The following is a 25,498-nucleotide window of genomic DNA, read 5'->3' as shown; positions in this document are numbered from 1 at the left end:
CTTACACGGATGACTATTTGACCTTAACTCTAAGGTACGATACGCGGCGGTACGGAAGATTATTATCTTATCCATAACCACTTGGATATGATAATATATTTTATTTGCTTTCCAAATTCAAACGGTCGGCTTTTTATTGATATCTATAATCATAAATATATATGATCGTTAGCTCGAATTGTTTTCCTAATTTGAACATGATAGATAAATCTTGCGGATTGTGTGGACTGTTCGAATGTGTTTGCTTTCTTTTGTTTGATTGCTTTATCTTTGAAATAGAAGAAAATCCAAAAAATATTAGTTAGAATTTAAATTAGAAATTTTGCATGTTTAGGGAACCCTACTATATCTAGAAGATAGGATAATTGTTTAATTTAAATTGGGATTTAAGGTAGTTTATTTCCTAGTTTAAATTAGGGGTTATTCTAGTTCTAATAGGTTATTTAAGGTATTTTAGAATTTCGAATTTTCATAAAAATATCCCAAAAAGAGTAACTTTAGGGTAGATTAAATTATCTTTTTCTAGAATGGATTGCATGTTATTTTAGACGTTTTTTATTATTCCGAATTTTAATGAAAAATACAAAAAAAATACATTATTTGCCTATCATTAGAAATAGGTCATATCGTCGCATGACATATAGTTCGCATGCTAGGTTTAATTAATGGTATGTCATATTTTGCATGTCATAGCACTTAGGTTAGTTTCATTTAAATAAAGAGAAAACCCAAAAAATACATTCATTGAAGTGCTTGTTAATTAGAAATCATATTAGGACTGTCTGTGTGATTTTCTAGCTAATAATGCAGATGCTTGCGTTGCTAAAAAGTACGTTGTTCTCATAAGCTAGTAATTTATTTACTGCTTTCTTTATTGGGTGTTAAATTGATAGATCGCGAACCCCTAATAAAAAGGATTTATATTGCCTGCTCAAAATTTTTTTTTTTTGAAAAGAAAATGTATCGAAAGGGCGTTAGACTAGTTCTAGTGTAATAAAGTCCCCGAACTCAAAATATCTAATTCGTAGAAATAAAACATATCTCCTCATGTTTTATTCGGATTTCTAATCGACCTATCACAGATAGATTAGTGGCGACTCTAGCATGAAAACATTTGCATGTTAAGAATTTAAACCCCAAGTTGCGAATTGATAGGGCTTGAGTGGGCCCGAATTAGGCTTAGACTTAATAATTCATTAGCCGACCTTAGGTGGTGCACATGCCGGAGGTTAAGTCGCGACAGGCGCCAAAAAAAAAAATTGGGACTCAACTGCTATCAAAGCAAAAGATTTAAGACTTTTTTGACACTTTTTTCTAAAACTACAAAGTCAGCATGTTCCAGGATAAGACAGATCCCATATTCACCCTGAAGCCTCGTACACTTGAGAGACCCTAGCATGACTCAAGGAAGTAGTCATCACGTCAATGCCTTTAATGCCTGTTTTCCAAAGTTGAATGGGCATCTTCCAGGTTCCATCAAAACCAAATGGACAGGCTGGTGGACCTACCACTGAAATTGGAGATGAGAGACCGTTTTCCCATCGGAAAACTCTTACCTGCGCCGGATGTTCATGAGCCCGCTCGATCTCTGTCCTTCGAAGCTGTGGTTCCCACGTGGGTCTCACGGGATCGAGCGGCTTCAGATTTAGTTGTGCTCGCAAACGTTCGGCACAGACAAGAACAGCTCTCTCATCCAGGGCAATCTATCAGTGGGCCGCTGTTCTTCTGTATCTTCATAAGCGTTCGGCATCGGGTAGGAAGGAGGCCCCCTTCCTCACATTCAATTGTCTGGTGATCATAACTCTCATTAGTAATACCAAGTGGCCTCCTTGGTTTCTCAAAACCTTTCATTCTTTGTCCCCATTCTAAAACAGATGCATATTCTGCAGTACATTCTATTATCGAAGCGAAACAATGATTAATACGACATTTTCTGATATTGCTATAGATTTTGGTCCAAACCCCTTATGCCTCCTTTGACTTAGATGTGTTTGTAAGTCAGACTGATTTTTATGTCTACTTTCTCACACCGTTGGATGAAGAAGTAGTTTATAATCATATGTCAATTTTGAGGAGATGGCCGTGTCACACTCGAAAGTCGAAATCCCACGTAATATGAAAGATACCTTGTGAAGTGATTCACAAATAGAGACCACTCTCCAAAATCCGTATTCTGAGTATTACTTTTGGTAATTTAGTTCACACGAATTCGATTATTGAATCGCTATGGATGATATTAAAGGTTGGTGACTCTACGTAAATTCAATGGAAGCTAATTAACTGTAGGCAACTCAAGAGACGGAGGGTTGATTGCGTGAGCCGGGCTAGTCACACGAGGTGTGAGGGGCACGAATAAATACATAACCACACATCAAATATGAAAAGAGGTCATCGCTTGAGTTGTCCTTTTGACAATTTGGCGACATAAATCTGATCCGGTCGTCTTGGATGATGTTAGTTTTTGTTTGGAGCGTAAGGGGCATTTTTATGGATCCCAATTCTAGATAAAGTTTCACAAGATTTACAAAGGCATGGAGGGCAATGAATGAGCAGTGAAAGAAGTGAAAATTCAAAATATCAAAAAACATCCTTAAAATGGGGAAAAGTGATGTTTGGACTTTGGAGTGCATCTTTGTGGGGGAGAGACATTACCCTTTAGTACATTCTTTTTCTGCATTCAACATAGAAAAAAATAAAGAAACGAAAAAAGATGTCCCATAAGGAAAACTTACCTGGAAAAAAATTGCTCGTTGAAACCCTAATGCATGGTGGTGGTCAGGCCATCTCTCTTTTCATCATTCTTGGCTCTGAGAGTGGCTGTTGGGAAATAATTTACCAGATGCAATCATGAAGCATTTGTAGTACAAAAGCAAACCAAAGTAAAGTGAACTTTGATCTTTAAATTCCATAGTAAAATTACCGGAATAAAGGGGGGGTCCATTCGTATACCACACTTACCTCGATTAGATATGCATGTGGAATTTGTACTGTTGAATTCATAACAGCTTCAGAGTCCTCTCTCCATTGCACACAAGCAAACAGTACATGCTCCAGCCGTGTACTGTGTTTTTGTCTGTTGCATGTGGTCACCTACGTACTATAGCCACGAGCTTCCGGTTAGGCCGATCCCCAACCTTTGGTTCACCGACATAGCCAAATTGTCGCGACTGTTGTTGTACTCAAGATCGATGAAGGCATCCGAAGGATCTAAACGTGACAGTGGAAAGATTTTAAACATCCATTGATAACACATGTTTGATCAATCAAAACTCCATATACATACTAGTTTGAGGCTTACATCGGCTGCGTTTGAAATTGGCTTTGCCAAGGGGCTTTGAGTGGGCTAAAATTTAGTGACTGGGAACAATTTTAGAAACTCCCATTAAGCAAAAGTGAGCCTTGTGAAGGCTGAAAGCCCAAGGCAGGTCCTAGGCTGCCTTGGGCTTTCAGCTTTCTCGGCATGCAAGTCCCCGGGTAAGTAAAAAAAAAATTTCTTCCGAAACTACCTTGATCAATTTTTTGATTTTTTGGTTTTGGCCTTGTCTGTCATTGTTCATCATCTTCTTCGCTTACACCTCGGCCGGCATGGCTATGAGGGGACGGCAACCGACCGGAGAGGGGCCGACATGGTCACGTAACCTAGCGACCGTCGCCTGAGCTCACATGACCGCCGCGAGGGGCCACGCAACCCAGGCGAGGGCCGCCGGCGACCCAGATTTGGCACCGTGCGGCCGTCGTCTAAGGTCGAACGACCTCAGGTTGCCCCCGGCGATCGCCGACGAGGGTTGCCTGGGGTCGAGCGACGGGGTTGCACGACCGCCTGAGGTCGTGCTACCTAGATGACCCTCGAGGGCCGCTAGAGACCCAGATCTGGCGGCGTGTGGCCGTCGTCTGAGGTTGAACGACCTCAGGCAGCCCCTGGCGACCGCCGACAGGGGCCGCATGGGGTCGAGCGACCCTCGACGAGGGTCACGAAACCCAGGCGAGGGCCGCCGGCGACCCAAATCTGATGCCGCACGGCCGTCGTGCCTGAGGTCGTTCGGCCTCAAACGACGGCCGCGCGGCGCCAGATCTGGGTCGCCGGCGGCCGCCCGCCCTTTGCCGGCTCCAGCGAAGGGTTTCAACTTTTATTTAATAAAAAATAAAAAAAGTGTTTTGCAAGTGTAATTTTTCCAAACGCTATTTTACTCAAAGTTGCTTTGCAATGGACTTTTAAGTTATAACTTACCAAACACAATTTGCATTTTGGAAAACTTCTTTTAACTTAAAGTCCTTTGCATTTTCCCAAAAACCCCCAAAGTATTCCCAAAAGCAGCCATCCTATCTGAAGTTGTTTAAAGTTTAAATTTATATCTTCATTTTATAGCATAGTGTCTCTAAGTGCATTTTAATTAGGTTCATATGATAGGTAGTAAGTAATACATAAGGCTACTGTGGGATGATTGTTATATAAATAATTTGATTACATAACTAAGACGACAGTTATTTTGTCAAATCGTTTTGCACATTTAGTGGACCTAGCTAAACTTAATAATAACTAAGGGCGTTTCTAGGAAGTCGTGACGCTTTGCACGATTAAATTGCCAAGTCAAGTCTCCATCGTCTCATACGAGAAATGCTCTATAAACCGTTGTCTCTTAAGAAAAAAAAAAATTTACTGCCAATCATTTGATTTTGGACTTGGACCCAATAACTAGAAGAAATTAAAGCTTTTATCCTTTTTTTTTTTTTTTAAAAAATAATTGTCACGAACTAGACAAAATTTTCCCAAAACAACGTACTTTCCTTTCACAAGTTGAATCCCAGTGGCAAAGTCACTGCTCATTTCATATTGTTTACAGTGTCTGTATCAAAGAAAATCTCTTTTGCCATGGTCCTGGGATCAGAACAAATGCTCAATTATTAGAAAGTTTGCAGCAGCTGAAAGAAATCCCAAGTGACAGCACCGAGAAAGGCACTGAATCTGTTGAGCCTTTTTCAATAGCAAAAAGAGTTTCCGGATAATCCAAGACAAGAACAGTACACTCAAAGACGCCACCCATTCCTTCACAGCCTGTGAGAGTCTGTTAAGCGTGGCCTTGCGAAATCTTCCGAGGAAGACGACAATTCAAGATGGTTCCAAGCATCCCCATGTGGGACTCTCCCTTTTTCTTCCCATGATCTTCTGTTCCACTGGTTCTTTGCTCTTGTTCTCGTTTTTCTTTTTCTCTGCTTTTGGTTGCTGCTGAAAGAGTCGCTTTAGCTGAAAGAGAGAGCTCCGACAAGTTCTTTCCCAGGTTTCAACCATGTGGGATTCTGAAAATGAGTCCATCGCTGGGAGAGATTATGGAAATGGTGTGCTCAGCTCCACCAAACAAGGGGTTAAAACAGAAGGGTTTGAGCTCAGAGATCAGTCATGGTGAGTACAGACTCTGTCTTCTCTGTTTTTCGTTTCTTTGCTTTTCTTCTCTTTTTCATTTTTAAGTCTGAGGAAAAAGCGAGGTTCTGCTTGAAAGCGAATGGATTTGGTAGTGATGTGCTCTGAATTTTATGGAAAAAGAAGGGTTTTTTTTTTACTCCTTTTTGTGGTAGTAGAAATATTTTTGGATCAGGGAAAAACAACAGAGAACTTGGTTAAAGTGAGCTCGCTTCATGATGTAATTGATGGGCTAACAGCAAATTTTTGCAAATGCACACAGGCATGTTGCAACTGACATTCCAAGTGACCTTCTTGTTCATGTTGGAGAAGTTAATTTCCACTTACACAAGGTAGAACCATCATTTCTTTCAAACCACTTCATCTTCTTTAGATTCAGAGGAAGGTTTTGGATAAGTTACAGCAAAATATTATCAAATTTTTGACATAGCCTTTTATGTGTTGTTGAAGTATCCCCTGCTCTCTAGGAGTGGGAAGTTCAACAGGATCATATATGAATCGCGTGACCCCGATTTAAGCAAGGTAGTTTTGGATGATCTTCCCGGTGGGCCTGAAGCTTTCGAGCTGGCCGCAAAGTTCTGCTATGGCGTCGCCGTCGATCTGACAGCAGCCAATATTTCCGGCCTGCGGTGTGCGGCTGAGTACTTGGAGATGACCGAGGACTTGGAGGAAGGCAATCTTATATTCAAAACCGAAGCCTTTCTGAGCTACGTAGTCTTATCTTCGTGGCGAGATTCAATATTAGTGCTTAAAAGCTGTGAGAAGCTCTCGCCATGGGCGGAGAATCTGCAAATTGTACGAAGATGCAGCGAGTCAATAGCTTGGAAGGCTTGTGCGAACCCGAAAGGGATAAGATGGGCTTACACAGGGAAACCGCCGAAAGTCTCGAGCCCAAAATGGAACGATATGAAGGAGTCGAGCCCGAGCAGGGCTCACCAGGCTCCTCCCGATTGGTGGTTCGAAGATGTCTCAATTCTGAGGATTGATCACTTTGTGAGGGTTGTCACTGCTATCAAAGTGAAAGGCATGAGGTTCGAATTGATCGGCGCGGCAATTATGCAGTATGCTGCGAAGTGGCTTCCAGGTTTGATAAGAGATGGAGCAGGAGATGAAGGAAGCAACAGTGGGAACAGCAATAGCAGCAGTGGAAGCAGTAATTGGAAAGGCGGGCTCCACATGGTCGTGGCCGGTACTAAGGATGAACCTTCCACGGTTCAGGCCAAAGACCGGAGGATGATAACAGAGAGCCTTATCAGTATAATTCCTCCGCAGAAGGACAGCGTCACGTGTAGCTTCCTTCTTCGGCTTTTACGAATGGCAAACATGTTGAAAGTGGCTCCTGCATTAGTCACCGAGTTAGAGAAACGGGTTGGCATGCAATTCGAACAGGCGACCTTGGCCGATCTCCTTATCCCTTCGTACAATAAGAGTGAGACTTCGTACGACGTTGATCTAGTTCAGAGGCTTCTGGAGCATTTTCTTGTTCAGGAACAGACGGAGGGCTCAAGCCCGAGCAGGCAGTCGTTATCGGAGAAGCATGGCTATGATGGTGCTCAACGAGTTAACGGGCAAAATGCGAAGATGAGAGTGGCTAGACTAGTAGACAGTTATCTCACCGAGGTGTCCAGAGACAGAAACCTCTCATTGACAAAGTTTCAAGTGCTGGCCGAGGCATTGCCTGAATCTGCAAGGACTTGTGATGATGGACTTTACCGAGCAGTCGACTCGTATCTCAAGGTAAATGACTCTTTGCTCTCGGTCTCTTTAATCACCTCTAAAATTTTATCTGCTCAACATTTGATGATAGTACCAGCAAAGCAATAGCGGAAACTTTGTGATTGCAAAGTAGCCTTACAATTGGATTAGGGTGGATTGTGTTACTTGTAATCTCTTGAGGATCTCAAACCTAAATTTTATCTGCTCACTGAGGATCTCTGCATAAATTTTGACAGGGGATCCTATTTTCTCAACAATGGGATTATCTGTTTCTTGGTGTGACAAACAAAATCATTCTTGATTCCATACCAAACCGAAAATCTTGCCGGGCCATTATGTTCTTGATTCCACACCAAACTAATTTCTTGAGTTTTGTGCAAATAATCGTTCACCAATCAATTCGAACATAATATCGTTTCACAACCTATATATTAGTCGTAACTTTTGCCTTTCTTCCAATAAGTATGTCATGAATTTGAAATCTTGTGAATGACAGGAAAATTTACCTCATGGATCTGATTTTGATGCAAAATTTGACATCCTCCGCTGTTAGATTGATATTAACAAATTGACAGGCACATCCAACGCTCACCGAGCATGAGAGGAAGCGGCTGTGCCGGGTGATGGATTGTCAGAAGCTCTCGATCGACGCGTGCATGCATGCCGCACAGAACGAGCGGCTCCCCTTGAGGGTGGTTGTCCAAGTCCTCTTCTCGGAGCAAGTGAAGATAAGCAACGCGCTAGCCAGCAGCTCGCTCAAGGAAACCGGAGGCGATGTGCACTACCAGCCGATGATACCAAACCGGAAGACCCTCCTGGAAGGGACCCCGCAGTCATTCCAGGAAGGTTGGGCGGCCGCGAAGAAGGACATAAACACCCTCAAGTTCGAGCTCGAGAGCATGAAGGCCAAGTACCTCGAGCTGCAAAATGACATGGAGAATCTGCAGAGGCAGTTTGACAAGATGGCGAAGCCGAAGCAAGGGTCGGCTTGGAGCAGCGGATGGAAGAAGCTGAGCAAGCTCACCAAGATGAACAACTTGGAGAGCCAGGACAGTGGGCCTCAGGTGCCAAGTGCAGATCAAACCAGGAAGACTCCTAGGAGGTGGAGAAACTCAATTTCCTGAGGAGATTTGGGGAAATAAAAGTGAAGTGATGAAAGGAAAAAAAGAATTAATTTTCATGGAAGGAAAATACCTTTTTTGTTCTTCTCAATTTGGTTTCTGGGTTACAAAGTTGATTCATTTTGGTAGGTGTTACAAGAACTTGGGAAACCATAACTGGGTCACAAAGAAAAAAACAAAACAAAAGAATTTGTCTGCTGAGAGTGAGCTTTCCGCTTTTTCGGTTATTCTTTTATGTTAAATCTCATGTTTCTATGTTATTTCTATCCGCCCATCAGTTTAAGATTGGACATTCCATTATGATATCAAAGTCAGGTTTTGCGCAATTTATTTCATGTGGGCAACCCTTCTTAATCCGACTTGTACATGAGAATGGTGTTAAAGAATTCCGCATCTTTTTATCTAGGAGTTAAGCTTTCGAATTGGACATTATGTTGTTCTTTATTCAGTTAGATGATTCGAATTTTTTAGATCAGCTTTGTCAAACCCAAAAATGTGTGCGTGTCAATTTTGTTTTTCTAGAACGAATTTAGGATGGCTTAATCCACATTTTTTTTACCTATATTTTTCGAGGCGAAAGAGTTAAGAAGAGGACTAAAGTTGTTCTTGTTGGCAATTCCCTGATGATTTCTTGAAGTTCAGACATTTCTTTCTTTGACATTTAGTGGGGAATGGGATGGTTTTTTTTTTTTTTTGGTTAGAAGAAAAGACTGTTCATTGATATCTAGTAAAGACAGAACCCATTTTCGGGGTCTCAAAACAAAGCATATCTCTAAGGGCCTGCGGAGGTTGAGTCAACCAGTGTTCAGTGAGTGCTTTTTTACTGTGTGTCGTAACTACCCAGTCCGCGACACTATTCCTGGACCTATTACAAAACTGCAATTTTATGTTTGAAAACGAAGACAACAGCTCACGTGCTTCCCTGAGGAGAGCACGATGTTCCCACAACATACCTTATGGAGACTTCAAGCTATTGACCAGATTTAGGCAGTCTGACTCCAGGATTATGTTTTCACCCGCACGAGGAGAGAGAAATTTGAGGGTTTCCGCCATGGCTAGGCTCTCGGTTTGTTCGGCGGAGGAGGCGAGGACGTCCTTGGCAAAGCCGTCGATCAAGATCCCAGCTGAGTTGCGGCGTACACAAGCTATTGAACCTTCAAAGGAACCAGGTTGGTGAGCTGCATCCATATTTACCTTTGTTTTGCCCCTCTCTAGGGGACTCCAGACATCCTCCTCAGAGTGGTTTACAGCTTCAATTGGTCTGTCAAGGTTGTTCCATCTGTTGAAATTTTTTAGCAATTGTCGTCCTCTTTCAACCAAGAATCGTGGGTCCGGGAGGAGCCTTCTAAAGACGAGGCTATTCCTTGCTTTCCAGATTTCCCAGAGGACAACAGAGACTAACTCAAATTCGGGGGAGTTGTTGCTTCTTGGGTATGAATTTAATCGCCATTCATCAAAGCGGAAAGTTTGGTATTTTGATATCTGGATGTTGAGTGCAGGAACATCCCAGACTTCCCTCGTCCACTTGCATAGTAGGAATAGATGTTCTGTGGTTTCTGCATGAACTCGGCAAAATGGGCAATTCAGATCAGGTACCAGTTTCCTTCTGTACAAATTTTCCTTCGTTGGTAGTACGTTTTGGCATACGCTCCATACAAAGTTTCTGATTTTGTGGGGAGTTTTCATTCTCCATATCCTGTTCCAGAGTTTAGTAGGAGTTTGATGAGAGGAGGAGGCAGGTTGAGTTTCTGTGTTTACCTTTTTTCGAAGGGTGTTGTAGCCGCTCTTAACAGTGTAGTCGCCTTCCTTCGTGCCTGTCTAGATCAGTTTGTCTTCATTCATTTGTGGTCTGATATGTACTGTGAGGATCTCTCGTACTACTTGTTCATCGAATAGTCGTCGCAAAAGCGGTTCCTTCCATGTGCTTTCCTCTTAGTCTATCAATTCATCAACCTTTTTTGGGTCCCCCGCATTAGCCGGTCCCCCTATAATTCCCCTTTTGAGCCACTTATCCTCCCTGATGTTAATATTGTGCCCATTCCCTACTGACCACATGACCGAGTCTTCAATTGATGTGCGCTCCATGAGTATGCTCTGCCATCCCCAAGATGGTCTGGATCCCTTCTCTGCCTTCCAGAAGCTCTTGGTTGGGTAGTAGATACCCTTTAAAACTTGCTTGCACAGAGTTGTATGATTTTGTGCTAATTGCCAAGCTTGTTTACCCAGCATGGCCTTGTTAAAAGATATTAAATCCCTAAACCCAAGGCCTCCCCTGTCTTTTCTCTGTTTGAGAACTTCGGCCTTCCTCCAGTGCACTCCTTTTGTTGCTGGTTGGTTCTTCCACCAGAAGGCTGTGATTTTTTTCTCAATAGCTCGACATACTGAAAGTGGAATCTTGAAAATTGACATAGCATATTGAGGTAATGCTTGGACAACAGTTTTGATCAGAATTTCTTTCCCCGCTTTAGACATTGTGTTCTCTTTCCACCCTTCAAGCTTCATATTTATCCTTGCTAGGATCCAAGCAAACATTTGCTTTTTAGATGCTCCCCAATCAGAAGGAATACCCAAGTACTTCCCTGTCTTTTCAATCTCTGGGACTCTTAGTTCTCTAGCCATATTACTTCTTAATTCACTAGGGCAGTCCTTGCTGAAATATATCCCTGACTTGTTCAACTTAACCGCTTGTCCTGAGGCAAAGCAATACTGGTGAATGATTGCAGCTAGGTTCTGACATTCTTGTAGCTTACCATCGAGGAAAAATATTGAATCATCTGCAAAGAGTAGGTGAGATAGTACAGGGCAATGTCTATTGAGTTGTATTCCTTTGATAGTGCCATCTTGTACAGCTCTTTTCATCAGCATTGACAGGAAATTTGCAACCAGTATAAAAAGGTATGGGGATAAAGGGTCCCCTTGCCTTATCCCTCTTGTAGGTTGGAAGAAAGGCTGGGGTTCCCCATTCAACTTGACACTCAAAGAGGTTGTTGTAACACATTGCATTATCAAATTCACCCATCTTTCATTGAACCCCATTGTAATCATACAAGCCTTCAGAAAATCCCATTCTATCCGATCATACGCCTTTTGCATGTCTAACTTTAGGACAGCCTGAAACTTCTGTTTACGCTTGCGAACCCGTAATTGATGCAGAACTTCCTGGACTACAAGAATGTTGTCTTGTATTTGTCGTCCACCTATAAAGGCACTCTGTTCAACTTCTATCAATTCCGGGAGCCATGGTTTCAGCCTATTTGCTAGCACTTTGGAAATGATCTTGTATGCGAAATTGCACAAACTTATAGGTCTAAGCTCGTCCAGCTTCTCTGGGTTTTTAACTTTTGGCACCAAAGAGATAAGTGTTCGATTCAGAAGGGGGTTTAGCACACCAGTTTGGAAGAAGTTTCTGACCTCTGAAAATACTTCCTTCTTTATGACTTCCCAATGATGCTGAAAGAACTGGCCATTCAAGCCGTCCGGACCTGGGGCCTTTGAGGTTCCAAGCTGGAACGTTGCTTGCTTGACCTCTTCTAGTGTTACGTCCTCAATCAGCCTGAGATTAGTTTCCTCCTTCACACGGCAAGAGCAATATTGAAGTAGTGGAGTAAACTGTCGATCTCCAACTGAAGTGTACAGTTCCCTAAAGTGGTCATATGTCATCCTCTTTAGTTGTTCTTGGTCTCGGATCCAGTTTCCTGTTGAGTCCTTCAACATAGAAATTCTGTTTCGTTGTCTCCTCTGTACAGTAGAGGCGTGAAAGAACTTAGTGTTTCGATCCCCCCACTTGAGCCAATTAATCCTCGAACGCATTGCCCAATACATCTCCTCCTGACTCCATAGCCTTTGAATGTCATCCCTCAGCTTTTGTAGTTGTTCTTTTTCCTTCTCAGCAGCTGGACTGTTTATTATGCACTGTATTTGCCCCATTAAGAGCTTAATCCTGTCCTGCCCATTTGTGAATTTCTTCTTACTCCAGCTTTGTAAGGCAGCTGCAGCTTTTCCCATCCTGATCAAGAGGCCCTCATTCGCATGCGTTGAAGAATTCCATGCTGTTTGTATAACTTCTTTGCATTCTTCATCTTCTAGCCAAAAAGCTTCGAAACTGAAATTTTTCTTCTGCCTCTTACGGGCTTGATAGGTAGACAATAGGATCGAGCTATGGTCAGAACCAATAGCCGGTAATGCATAGATTTCTGCCTCAGGGAATTGTAGTCTCCAATCCAGAGTACTAACTGCTCTATCCAGTCTTTCTTTCACCAGCTCTTCTACTTCATGATTGTTTGACTAGGTAAAGGCACAACCCTTACTTTCGAGGTCCATTAGTTCGCAGTTATGCAGGAACTCTCTAAAAGCATGGAGTCTATAGTGCTCAGCCATTCTTTTGCCTACCTTTTCCCAATGATACATAATTTCATTAAAGTCCCCCAAGCACACCCAAGGCAGCTGGTTTACCTAGCTGATTCTATATATTTTTCCCCACATCTTGTCTTTTTCCTTGTAGGTTGTTGGTGCATGGACAAATGTGACTCGCATTCTCATTTTATAGTTGTCCTCTTCACATTCGATGTCTATTAATCCCTCTGAAGCTGATAAGATTGATAAATCAGCAGGGACATTCCACAAAATCGCTAGGCCGCCTCTTATTCCCGTTGGGTTAACCACAAAGCACTCGTCATATTTCAACATCCTCTTTACCCAGTGTATCTTTTCTTTTCTGTTTTTTGTTTCCATGAGAAATAGTACCTCGGGCCTTTCTTGAGCCACTAGGCCTCTTAAAGCTTGGACTGTCAGAGGTGTGCCCAACCCCTGACAGTTCCAACTCAAAATCTTCATATGGATCCCGATGGCTTATTAGGGCTAGCAACCACAGCCCATTGTCCCGAGCCTTCCACCACCTGGATTGGCGTTTCAAGTAGTTGATCTTCATCTATGAGTAACGGTTTGCCCCCTTGAGCGTTGTATGGGCTGAACCTTCTAATCCTCTTGCGAACGGGAGTTTTCTGTCCACTTTGTTTCTTTTTATTGGCACTAGCTGGTACCAGACTAAGATCTGGTTTCTTGGGAGGTGCCTGATTTCCAGCCAATGTAACAGGGAATTTAACCAAATGTTCACTTTGACCTGCTGGAATACTCATTGCAGTAAGATTAGTCTTTGTGCTATCCTGCTTAACATGCTGGATTTTCTGGATTTGGCTGGAGCTGCTCTCATCGTAGATCACTATTTGTCCAGAGTGGGTAGGTGTCTCCGGGATGCTTTCCTCTACCATAGGTTCAACTAAGTCTTTCCCATGAAATAACTTCCTGAAGGGGCTGTTGCTGCTTACCTCGGCCTTCAGCCAAGGGCCGAATAGTCTATCCTCATCAGTGTTCACATCATCGACGCTAAAAGGCACCTCTTCACAGTCAGAAGCATAGTGGCCTATTTTCCCACATGAGAAGCAAAAATACGGGAGCCTCTCATATTTAAAATCCAGCCAGATTTTCTTCCCTTCATTGTCAGCAAGCATTCCTGACTGCAGGGGTAAGTTAATATCCAATGTCACTCGCACCCTTCCATACGACACCATTCCTCTTGTCTCAATTTTAACTTCTCGCACTTGTCCGATGTTGCCAGCTACTTCTCGAACAACTTCCTCTGAAATCCACTCAAAAGGAAGCCCCAGAATATGTACCCAGAAGTCACACGAGTCAAAGTTGTAGCTTAAAGCTGTAGTATTTGGTTCCCATTGTTTCAAGATCAAGAGATTGTTCATAAAAGACCATGGACCTCGGTCCATCACTTTTTTCCTCATAGCTTGGGTCGAAGGTTATTGCAAAAATACCTTGTTCTAAAGGAGTAAAGTCTGCATTTTCCACTCGCCATGCTCTCCGCATTGTGTTTTGGAAAGCTTGGAAGTTGATTTTTGGATTTTTAAGGAGTTGCCCTATCAAAGTTAAATTCCCATCCTTGCCTTTCGCTGATGCCAGAATCCCTCCGACATTCTTAGTGACGTTGTCTGACCACATTCTTCCTAATCTTTTGCAGAGCAGGACCAACCTGTGATTTGCATCTTCATCTGGCTCCATGGAGATGGAGCTTAATCGCAGCAACTGTAGTTCCTCGAGCTGAAGGAACACAAAACTTACTTGTCTTCACAGTTGAGTTCCGCTCCAGAGAGTGATTTTAGTGAGACAAGTTGAAGGGTTATGGGTGGGTGTTGAGTTGACAAGGCTTTAGGTTACTGAGGAGCAGTTCATGGTTCATGGTGATCGAGCTATATTGGGGAAGGAAGAAGAGGGACATTTTGGGTTTCCACTGGCTAGGCTGCCCCAATGGGTGGAGGGAAGTACTTCCGAGAGAGGAGAGTACATCACCCCTCCTTTTCCTCAGTCACCAACCGCCGCCAAAGAAAACACCACACTCCTCTGACGATTTTCTATCAGGCAAAAAAGCAAACACTTGGTGTGCACTTACTGATACCTCAGTAATTTGAAGAAGACGGGGAGCCACTCTAGTACCGACATCACCGAGCACCACCAAGTTGCTGCTGAATGGTTCTACTACTTCACTATCACACAACCAGCAGATGAAATTTTAGCCCAGACGGAGCAGATCATCCTCGTCTCGGTCGGGGGGGAAGTTGGCGACCTGGGGCGAGAAGCGGAATAAGAAGGGACTAAGTGAAGATGATGCGATTAAGAAAGGGAAAACTCTGACCAAGTGGAGAGGACGACTCCCATTGAGGGAGAGGATGAATCCCACGGAGGGAGAGGAAGACCCCCAAAGAGGAGAAGGAAGCTCTCGGGAGAGTTTTTTGCGAAAAACCACCACGAAAGTTCAGGGAATGGGATGGTTAAGAAGTAGGAAAAGATGTTCATTCCGAAAAACTCAAGCCGAATAGATTCCGATTCGGACTATGCACAATAAGTAAATGCCCTTCGGATTGCATGAAATTACACCACTGCCACTCGTGTCTGATGCGGATCATTCTATAGGTTTGTTTGGCTTAGAGAAAAGTTTGAAATGACTCGCCACTTTATTTTTTTAGGGTTAATAATACAGAAAATCTCAAACTGGTATACTTATAATAAATTTACCTAAAATTAATATTTTGATCACCAAAAATCCTAAACTGTTACATCTGTGATAATTTTACTCCAAACTAATTTTTTGATCACAAAAAATCATAAACTGGTATATTTATGACAAATTTCCTTTCCGTTAGATTGAATTAATATCACGAAAAACTACAAATTTATATGCCTACAACAAATGGAGAGTAAAACCCCAAAGTTGTACACTTGTCAACTGCCACATGTCATCCAACTCAGAAATTTGACGAAAAAATTTAACGAAAACTAATAGAGGGTAAAATTATCGCAAGTGTACCAGTTTGGGATTTTTTGTGGTCAAAAAATTAGTTTTAGGTAAATTTGTCACATGTGTACCAATTTGGAGTTTTCCGTGATATTAACCATTTTTTTATCCAGTCAAAATTGAAAGTATTGATCAAATTTTAAAAAATTATGAAAAGAGTTTATATATGAATTTACAAGTCAGTCGAAGCTCATTTTTCACCGCAAAATTTCAAAAAATAAGAGTAAAGATAATACAAAGTATGAGCCACTTCAAACAAATATGTAAAGTTGGGTCACCTACCTCAATATCGTAATCCTAATGCTCAAATCTTTTTACCGGTAGATTTCATTAGGGCCCCAAAATTAATGAATCATAATGCGAATCATTAATTAAGGGACACAATGCTAATTTAAAAGTAGTCAAGATAACAATAGGGCGATTTCTTGAATATCTAACACTATTCCAGATTCGAAGAAAATGTAAAGCGTCTCTTCTTTTAGGAGAAAATCCATGATCGAAAACATTACGATCTTTCATAAATCCAGTGAATCAATAAAACCTTTCAGGGGCATGTGAGTTAATAAAAACATGGAGATGAAGTTGAAAGTAATCTTTTACCCCAAAAAAAGCAGAAATATTCCAATTGCACGTCAATTGATGTTCCTCTACGGAAGTTTTATATGTATAGTACAAGATTCGACGACTGGGTTCTGTGTTAAGTCACAATATATTGTAACGAAATCCAGCACTAGCTTCTCTCCAGCACGAGATTGACTTAATGGTCTCGATTCTTACGATTTCGGTTTGTAGGCGTAGCCCGTCTCAATGTCTATAAATCGTTTATGCATTAAATTGTGGTCCTATTTTAACTCGTTTTTATGCAATGCAAATCTAATAAAGCACACCCAATATTTACCCGACTCGATCCATATTGCTAAAATGCTTACATATTTCACCAATTTAGAAAAAAACTTATACTTAAATTTAGGTGAGAGTATAAAGTGAGTAAGTGAACACGGAATTGAGAGATGGTAAATGAGTCTGTTGGGATCGGACCATTTTAGACCTACCCGACCCGACCCATTTGACGGGTCTGAATTGTCTATTTCATCGGCGGGTGAGGTGGGTCCCATCCCGGTCGAAATACTTTTTTGGCCAGCATAAAATAAAAATGTTGGAAATTGTAATGGCCAAGCTTTAAGACCTTTCCTCCCTTCCAAGTTCCGAGGTCCGACCGTTAATCTCGTTACACGATCCCACGGCCGTGCAAGGCTCGCGAGGAACCTTATAAAATTCGAATGGCGGCCAACTTCTTCTCCATTTGTCCCGCGCTGTCCGTTGCCAAAACAGAAAGAGAAACAGATTTTCTCGTTCCGATCTCCTTGGCAACGAGAGCTCTCGATCTTCTTCCTCCCCCCGAGCTCTCGAGGCTTTCGTTACCCCGCGACCCCTCTCCGTCGATTGATCGCCGGAGCTGATCCTCTCCGGTGAGTCGGTTCTCCCGCAGTTCTCTGTATCTGTACACGCGCTCGGATAGAGCTACTTTCTATGACTCATCGTGATTGATCCGAGTTACAGAGGTTATCGACGATTGGCCAAGATTCCCCGTGATCTGCATTCTCCTTTTCCTCTTTTCTTGTTTGTGCTTTAATGGTGTTTTGCCCTGAGGAGAGAAATTACGCGTCAATGAATTTGAAACTTCAATTCATGCCGATGCTCGGAATCCCGGTGGCGCTCGTCTTCGAATGTGACGTTGCAAGTGGCTTTTGATGTGGGGAAAAGGCCTGTGAGTTGTGCGCAGGGAACGCGACTTAATTAGAATTTACTTGTATATGAATAGCCATGGGTAAGTACATGATTGGTTTTGTTGTCTGGATTTCGTGTTGTGGAATGTTGCGCAACTTGTCGAGTTTGTCGACACGTCCATATCCGGTTCATGAGCTGACGAGGCTTCAATTCCATGTTGATTTCTCATCCATCGTTTTCGTGGCCTTGGTCTGTTCTTTTCCTCTACTGAAAGTGGTTATGGTAACGACATCGTAGCTTCTTCCTTTGTTGATTATCATTCATCCGGGCGTTGAATTCGTGACGAGAAGAAGTCGGGATCTATATGTTATTCTTGTTGTTGCGGATGTAGCAAATACTTTGTTTAGTCAACTCACAAGGACAGTTTAACATGATTGAAGGGGAGACGTTCTTAACATAGAAAGGGAGGTCGTTATATTCATGTCAGAATTCCATTTTTGGTCCTCAAAGCTTTTTCTCATCTGAAGCTACCAGATTTTATGGAGCACCATTAACTCAAGTGGTTATTTTGATAAAAATTACCAGATCTACGATGGTTGCCGTTGAGCATCCGATGGGGGGCAAAGACTGTTTAGCTATGGAAACGAAGAAGATCTTGCATTCATTGGCGTCCGAGTGGGAAGACGTGGTTGATTCAACCGCATTACAGGTGATCCCACTCAGGGGCACGATGACGAATGAAGTCTTCCAAATAAATTGGCCGACCACGAAAGATCACATCTCGAGGAAGGTTTTGGTCCGGATTTACGGGGAGGGTGTGGAGGTGTTCTTTGACAGGGACAACGAGATTCGGACGTTCGAGTTCATCTCCAAGAATGGGCAAGGGCCTCGTCTTTTAGGGAGATTCTCTAACGGGAGAGTGGAAGAGTTCATTCATGCACGGGTACTTCTCCTTATCTTGGTGTACACTTAAATTTAAAGTTCTCACTAAATGATGAACAAATCACAATACACAAAGAGATTCGAAATGAGGTTGATGTGACTGCGTTATCGGTCTTTCTTCGCATTAAAAAGAAAGGGAAGAAAAGGAAGATTAACACTGTAGTCTTCGGTTGTTTAAACAATGTAAGCATTTTGCAGCAATAATTGGGCGATTCCTGCAAAACCAATTTACGAGTTTTAAGCCTGCAATTGTTTGCCAAATTTTTTGCCTGCTTTTCGAAAAGTAGAATGACAAGAGGATGAGTACAGAATCATTTCTTTTATTATTTTATCTGTCACCTGAAATTGACGGCTAGCTAAGCTCATCTGACTGTGTGGGATGATGCAGACATTTTCGGCTTCTGATCTTAGGAACCCTGACATTTCTGCTAGTATAGCAACTAAAATGAGAGAGTTTCATGACCTCGATATGCCGGGTTCAAAGGATGTTGTTCTCTGGGATAGACTAAGGTATGGATTTTGTTTCTTCCTAGTCATTATTCCTACTTTCTCGGGTGTACGAGGAAATATAATAGTGTTACATGTATTGCTGATGTCACATTTTTCTTGAATATAGCACAAGCAGTACTTCTATACAAAGATGTGTAAGATTGTTTATTTCTTTGCAAATTTTCCAGAAAGTGGCTTGGAATGGCCAAGCGTATGGCTACTCCACAAGAAGCCCAGGTTGTCCACTTGAATGCCATAAAAAACGAAATTCTTGTCTTGCAAAGCGAACTTGCAGGGGATCAACGTATTGGATTTTGCCACAATGATCTACAGTATGGTAACATAATGATACATGAAGACACTAAAGCGATAACCATCATCGTAAGATCCTTCACAAGTGAATTATGTTGTTTTGCTCCTTTTTTTGGCTAGTACGTGCGGTTTGTGAGTGCAAACTTTTAAGTTCGATTTAATGAGATGGTCAGCATTGAATAAGCCCATTTCATGCCCCTAGGGAGTGCTCTACATATTGTTCCAACTCATCATACCTAAAAATACCCATTGAGGATTTTGTTACTTCAGAGCAGTAGAGATAGGGTATCTCAGAAAGTTTTTTTTTGGTAGGGGGGTATCTCAGAAAGTTTGTATTACAGTTCTTGTAGAAAACTCCTTTCATGGTGCAGAAACCAGAAAGCCACAAGGAGACAGAATGATAAGATTTACTGGTCGAGATGGAAGTTAAATAATGTGAGATATGCTGTAAATGAAAATTTTGTAGTTGGAAGGGAGAAAAACAGAAAGTGGCTCCGTCCAATCACAAGTGCAATGTCCTCTGCAAAGTTCCTATCCAAAGTTGAATTTCTTTGCAAGGTTCCGATGTAAACTTTGCAGACAACATCTCACTTACTCTTTCTTTGGATGGCAGAGTGTTGTGTCTGCCCCTTCTTGCAGATACTTCTTTCAGCAGATGTTCATATATCGAAATTTTCTTGTGATGATCTCTGATTTCACCATTTTGGGACACTATTTGGATAATTCATCTTCTTCATTTTGTTGCACTGCCAGTGATAATGTCGCCATGAATTTGATTCATGAAGCTTAAGAATAGTCGTATTAGTTACATATTCATCTCCTATAAGTTTATAGACTTGATTCAACTGATATACAGGATCCTTGTGGCTGCTGTTCACATACTGGGTTTATTGCCCAGACTTATTAAAGAAAACTAGTGCAAATTGTGTAGAGAAAGATTATTGTCAATTCCACTCTTCATGTGCTTTTCCTTTCCTTAGAAGATTGCCCTTGTCTATGTAATTGTTAAATTTCCTTGTTAATGCTTTCTTCATGTATTAATAAGGGTAGCTTGACAGATGAAGATGTCAATTAGTGCTATTGTTTCTCAAATTCTCTCTCTTCTACCTCATCAGGACTATGAATATTCCAGTTACAATCCAATTGCTTTTGATATTGCAAATCATTTCTGCGAGATGGCTGCCGACTATCATACCGAGACTCCACATGTTTTGGACTATGGAAAATATCCAAGTGCGCAATTATTTTACCATGTTGTTTTGTTTGTTTCCACTTCCTCCTAGCTTTCATCTACCTCTGAGTAGCAAATAGAAATGCTTTGCTTTAAAATTGTGATTTCAACAGGTTTAGAGGAGCGTAGAAGATTTGTGCAGACTTATTTGAGTACTTCAGGTAGAATTCTTTTAATGTTTTTCGTTTTCTTTTATGTGTGAAGAATTATAAGATACAAATGGCATGGGTTTTGCTTTGTTGCTCCAATTTACTTTTGGTCAGTCCATTTTCACGGGCCAACTTACTATGACGTGCATAGGCAAATCACCACAAAACACAGCTCTCTTGCGAGAAATCAGTCGCTTAAAACTGGTCGCCAGAACCAAATTTTGAATTGGTTGCCAGAGACAGCTTTTAGCGACCAAAATATTTGCTCACCGGAAAGACCAGAAAACTTTTGGGTAGTTTCTGGCAACCAAGAAACTGTCTCTAGCGACCAAAAATTCAAAGAAGTTTAGTGTCCAACACATTGACAAAATATGGTTCTGCATGTGATTTGCACTCCTCATTAAAATAATCTTTAAGACCTTTGACAGTGAAATTCAGAACTGCAAGATAGGCATTTGAACCTCATTCCCAGTCAAATTTTCTAATTTCTGTGCATGCTTGAATGGATTTGTGCAGAGCAAATCCAACAGCCATTTTCTTCAAAACCTCTAGAAGCGTTTTGAGCCACATTTGAAGAACTATGAACTAGCTAGTCAGGCATTCTATCTATTCTTGTTGTCCTTATCTTTATAGTCTTTTATGGTGCAATCTGGAATGTCAAACCTCTAAGCAGGTGATGCACCTACTGATGTTGAGGTAGAGCAGCTGCTCCAAGATGTTGAGAAGTATACTTTGGCGAGTCATCTATTCTGGGGACTATGGGGAATAATATCAGTATGTACATATACCCATATGCTTTGTTTCTTGCTATCTCAAAGTCACCATTTTACTCTATAGTGTACTATGAAGTAGCTCTCTCTTTTGCACGACCGTTCCAGGTAGAAATTTGTATTGCCATGTGAAATCTATACAATATATGCTGGTGCTTGAAGTTGCGTAGCATCTCACACTGCCGTTGTTCGATTAGTACAATGTCAAAGAGATGGTTTATTTTTGTACCATTCTCATTTTAGAACGGAGAACAGCTTGAAGGTAATTGAAAGCTTCAATCTTATCATTGATCTTTCCCCCTTTTCTATTTGGCTTTCAGGAGCACGTGAATGAAATCGACTTTGACTATATGGAATATTCAAGGCAGCGGTTTGAAAGATATTGGTCAACAAGGGCAATGCTATTGAGTTCACATGAAACTCCTCGCTCCGACCACAAGTCAACACCTAAATGGGTGCCCTGGTCTTGCATTTTCTAACTTGGTCGAAGTATTGTCGAGATGCGAAGCAAAGTACGATGTTGTCAATCTCCTATCCATAGAAATGGGGCAAAAGAACACTACAAGTGCCATAACTTGTGTACGGCGCTCACTTTGGTGCCATAAGTTTTTTTTGGATCACTTTAGTGCTAAAATTTTTGAAAAACGATCACTTAAGTGCTAAAATTTTTGAAAAACGATCACTTAAGTGTCAACTCCGGTGCCGTACACAATTTTTCACTGGAAATCCGACGTGGCATTTTTTTTATTAATTTCTGAAGCTGACGTGGCTCGCCGGAGATTGGCACTTAAGTGATCGTTTTTCAAAATTTTTAGCACTTAAATGATCGTTTTTAAAAAAATTTAGCACTTAAGTGATCTTTTTTCAAAAATTTTAGCACTGAAGTGATCCAAAAAAAACTTATGACACTTAAGTGATCGTTTTTCCTCTGACTTGGCACCAAAGTGATCCGAAAAAAAGGTATGGCACCAAAGTGATCTCCGTACACAAGTTATGGCACTTAAAGTGTCCTTTTGCCTAGAAAATGGTTAGATGATCATCGTACCAGCAATTAAATGTCAAGGTTTTAAATTTCTAGATTTAACTTTTGACTGTGAATCTAGATGAGATAGCATAAATTGTGAGCGTACTTTGGTGATCACTGTACAGTTCTGTTGTTACCATCCTTTCGTTGTTTCCGGTATCTGAACTTTCTTGTTTTCTGTGTCATCGTTGTCGGCGGTTTTTGGATGAACTTCGCGGTTACTATTTTCGTTTTTGATTAACACTCACTAGAAAGTGACGGCGTCTAGTACTATAGTTCTCTTCATTTCACTTTCGTTATCAGAGGAGATCAAAGTTAAGAGCTATACTTTCTTCCAATAAAAGATAGAGGAAAATATAAAATATTAGATTACACTATATGTATATTGCTTTATATGCAATTAAGAACTATTTATTTTGCTGTCATATTACTAAAGATAGCCGGCATGCAAAAGGAGAAAGCCTTGAATTAATATGTAAGATAGGGTAAATTGCTATTAATTTGTAAGAAATTTGGTTCACTCTAGCATGTCATATCATATGTATTGCCTTGCATAGAGAAAGTTGGTAGATGATACGGTATTGCAAGTACATGGAAGACGTGCCACGGCTCACCAAACATGCAAAAACACAAGTGTGAACGCCTGTGAACTCGTATCTCTCGTAGGAGCTTTGATATCTGCAGGGAAAAATGTCCAAAAAGTCCTAAACCTTTGGTATTGGTACCAATTTAGTCCTAAACATTTTTTTTGTGCCAATTTAGTTCTAAACATTTTGCGTTGGTGCCAATTTAGTTTTAAACTTTTTTTTGTACTAATTCAGTCTTAAACATTTTGCATTTGTGCCAATTCAGTCCTAAACCTTTTGTCTTTATGCTAATTCAGTCCTTCCGGCCAATTTTGGCCATATTTTGCTGATGTGGACGCCGGCTGGCCGGTCGCCGGCATTGACGTAAACAACTTTAATAATATTTTAATATTTTTTTGAATTGTTTATTTGTTTTTTTAATTCTTTTCTTTTCTTTTCTTTTTTTCCCTCCCCTCCCTCTTTCCTCCAGTCGATCACCGGTCCGGCGACCGGCCAGAGGCTGGTGAGGTCGTGCTTTGCCCAGCCGCCGGCGAGGCACGACCTCGCTAGATCCGGCGAGGTCGGGCCTCGTGCAGCCGCTGGCGAGGCTCAAGCCCTCGCCAGTGGCCAGCAAGGTCGACCTCGCCAGCCTCTGGCCTCTAACCGGTCACCGGTCCGACGACCGGCTGGAGGAAGGAGGGAGGGGAGGGAAAAAAAGAAAAGAAAAGAATAAAAAATAACAAATTCAAAAAAATATTAAAAATATTATTAAAGTTATCCACGTCAGCGCCGGTGACCGACTGCCGGCCGGCCGGTGACCGACTGCCGGCCGGCCGGCGTCCACGTCAGCAAAATCCGGCCAAAATTGGCCGGAAGGACTGAATTGGCACAAAGACAAAAAGGTTTAGGACTAAATTGGCACTAATTCAAAAGGTTTAGGACTGAATTAGAACAAAAAAAAGATTTAGGATTAAATTGGCACCATTGCAAAAGTTTTATGACTTTTTTGACATTTTTTCCGATATCTGCACATTGCAGTAACTCAACCATCCTCTAAAATCATTATCCTCGCATCTTGTCCCGCAATGGTTTTGGACGCATTTATACTACATAAATGATGGATGTTGCATAACTTACACGCCAAGTACAATCCAACACTGACGAGGCAGTGTTGCACATGCTGTGCTTGTAGCAATGGCTCGAGGGATTAAAGTATCTGACGAAGTGATCATAACTATCCGGGGAAGCTTCGGACCATGCCAGGAATGTTAATGGCCGCATTTTCTTGTTGGTTATTTGTTTGTAAAACAAACAAAACAGTGCTTTTCCTTATCTCACATAGAAAAGTTTTGATTGCGTGGATCATTATATTAGTGTGTATGTCTTCTAATTTGTTCAATTGAAGGCGATGGGCTGTGGCTAGATTGTACAATACCCGCATGCGGGTGTGCATTTTTGGCGCGATAATTAGCACTAATCCTCGTTTATTATTATTTTTATTTATTAAATTTCGATTTTATTATTATAAAATAACGATTTTATTCTATTGAAACAGTGTGACTATTCTTTTCGGACATAACCCCTTTATCTTTGAAAGGTTGTATTTGTTCAAAGATCTTTTTTTTTTCAAAATTTATAAAATTCGGAATAATAATAAATAATTTTTTTTATTTTGTTAGTATTTTAATCCGAATTTCATTATGTCTTTTGTGATGGCATCTTTTGACAATGCAGCTTCTCCCAAAAGGTTACATTCGGTTCAAAAAGACTGCAATATATATTCATATTTTTCAGTCTATTTTCACTTACTTTTGATACTACTTTCTCAAAACAATACAGCCATCTTTTCCAATTGCTTCCCTTGAGAGACCTTGGAGAAATATTAGAATTCCTATCTGGTATTCTTATTCGAGACTTTGTTATATCCTGAAGGATTTTTGGCGGTAACTATTAGTAACGTTGTGGGGCAAACAATTCCTAAAGAGAGTGTTATTACGCCTCAAAATTTGATTCCATTTTCTTCCCGTTCTGATTTACGTGAACATTTTTCCCAACATTTCTATCCCAGGTTTTTGTGTCTTTTGTGGCGGTTATCTAATCTTTTTTCAGAGTGAGAAGCAAATTATTAACTCACGGTCTAGCGTTGTATCTGAGTAACTTGCATGTTGGCTCATACTATGCTGAACTTGTTTGGCTGCGTTGGCTTTTGAACAACAAGGGGGTTCCTCAAAAGTCACCTGCTATTATTTGGCGCAATAGCAAAGCTATCATATTAGATCGCTGGAATGCAGTTTTTCATGAGCGCACTATGCATTTTCCGAGAAGGTCATCCATCCTAGTATGAGCACTGCCAGGATGGCTGGCCATTGAATATGTGACGGCCTGGAATGTTGTGGGAGCACTACCGGGATGGCTGGCCATTGAATATGTTGTGCCGCTAATATGTTACATAATGAGACCAGTTGAAAGCAATAAGCTTATCGCACGAAGTTGATAACTACTGTAGCAATAAACAGACGCCTCCTTTTGTATCTGCTTTGGTCTTCACGATGAACTTATAAAATTCGCATTTTTTTATTCAAATAGTTTCCAGTCAAGGTGATGCTAGTTTTAGCATATATAAAGAAAATTCTAGCTAGTTTCAACACAATCTAACCAAAATTTTCAGGTGAAATTG

At 41.2% G+C, this 25,498-nt stretch overlaps 2 protein-coding genes and 1 long non-coding RNA gene across 3 annotated transcripts; all 3 read left to right on the top strand.

Moving 5' to 3' along the window:
• Positions 1 to 4,880: 4,880 nt before the first annotated feature.
• LOC115666622 (root phototropism protein 3) lies at positions 4,881 to 8,579 on the top strand. Its single transcript, XM_030588318.2, is given in 5 exon segments — positions 4,881 to 5,398; positions 5,679 to 5,748; positions 5,867 to 7,153; positions 7,708 to 8,197; positions 8,200 to 8,579. Coding segments are annotated over 5 exon segments (1,992 nt in total). The 5' UTR covers positions 4,881 to 5,285; the 3' UTR covers positions 8,232 to 8,579.
• A 723-nt stretch (positions 8,580 to 9,302) lies between these two features.
• LOC130135072 (uncharacterized) lies at positions 9,303 to 12,464 on the top strand. The gene is made up of 2 exons (XR_008814541.1): positions 9,303 to 9,426; positions 12,243 to 12,464. It is a non-coding gene; the product is annotated as an uncharacterized LOC130135072 (long non-coding RNA).
• A 4,327-nt stretch (positions 12,465 to 16,791) lies between these two features.
• Positions 16,792 to 21,772, top strand: LOC115684330 (probable choline kinase 2). Its single transcript, XM_030609068.2, has 8 exons — positions 16,792 to 17,079; positions 17,924 to 18,281; positions 18,669 to 18,790; positions 18,958 to 19,150; positions 20,197 to 20,314; positions 20,426 to 20,473; positions 21,135 to 21,235; positions 21,552 to 21,772. Exons 2-8 carry the CDS (start codon positions 17,931 to 17,933, stop codon positions 21,708 to 21,710), a joined length of 1,092 nt encoding a protein of 363 aa, XP_030464928.1. The 5' UTR covers positions 16,792 to 17,079; positions 17,924 to 17,930; the 3' UTR covers positions 21,711 to 21,772.
• The last annotated feature ends 3,726 nt before the right edge of the window (positions 21,773 to 25,498 follow it).

Source organism: Syzygium oleosum, unplaced genomic scaffold (assembly GCF_021117445.2).
Source record: "Syzygium oleosum isolate NSW1041296 unplaced genomic scaffold, Sole_v2.1 Sole_v2.27, whole genome shotgun sequence".
Taxonomy (NCBI): domain Eukaryota; kingdom Viridiplantae; phylum Streptophyta; class Magnoliopsida; order Myrtales; family Myrtaceae; genus Syzygium; species Syzygium oleosum.
This window is presented reverse-complemented; position numbering and strand designations above follow the sequence as displayed.

What these genes read in the sequence shown, in the direction of transcription:
- LOC115684330 (XM_030609068.2), top strand. Translation starts at nt 17,931, where the DNA reads ATGGTTGCCGTTGAGCATCCGATGGGGGGCAAAGACTGTTTAGCTATG. An exon ending in AAGAGTTCATTCATGCACGG is followed by an intron (nt 18,282 to 18,668) that starts GTACTTCTCCTT and finishes GGGATGATGCAG; the next exon opens with ACATTTTCGGCTTCTGATCT. An exon ending in GACTATGGGGAATAATATCA is followed by an intron (nt 21,236 to 21,551) that starts GTATGTACATAT and finishes TTTGGCTTTCAG; the next exon opens with GAGCACGTGAATGAAATCGA.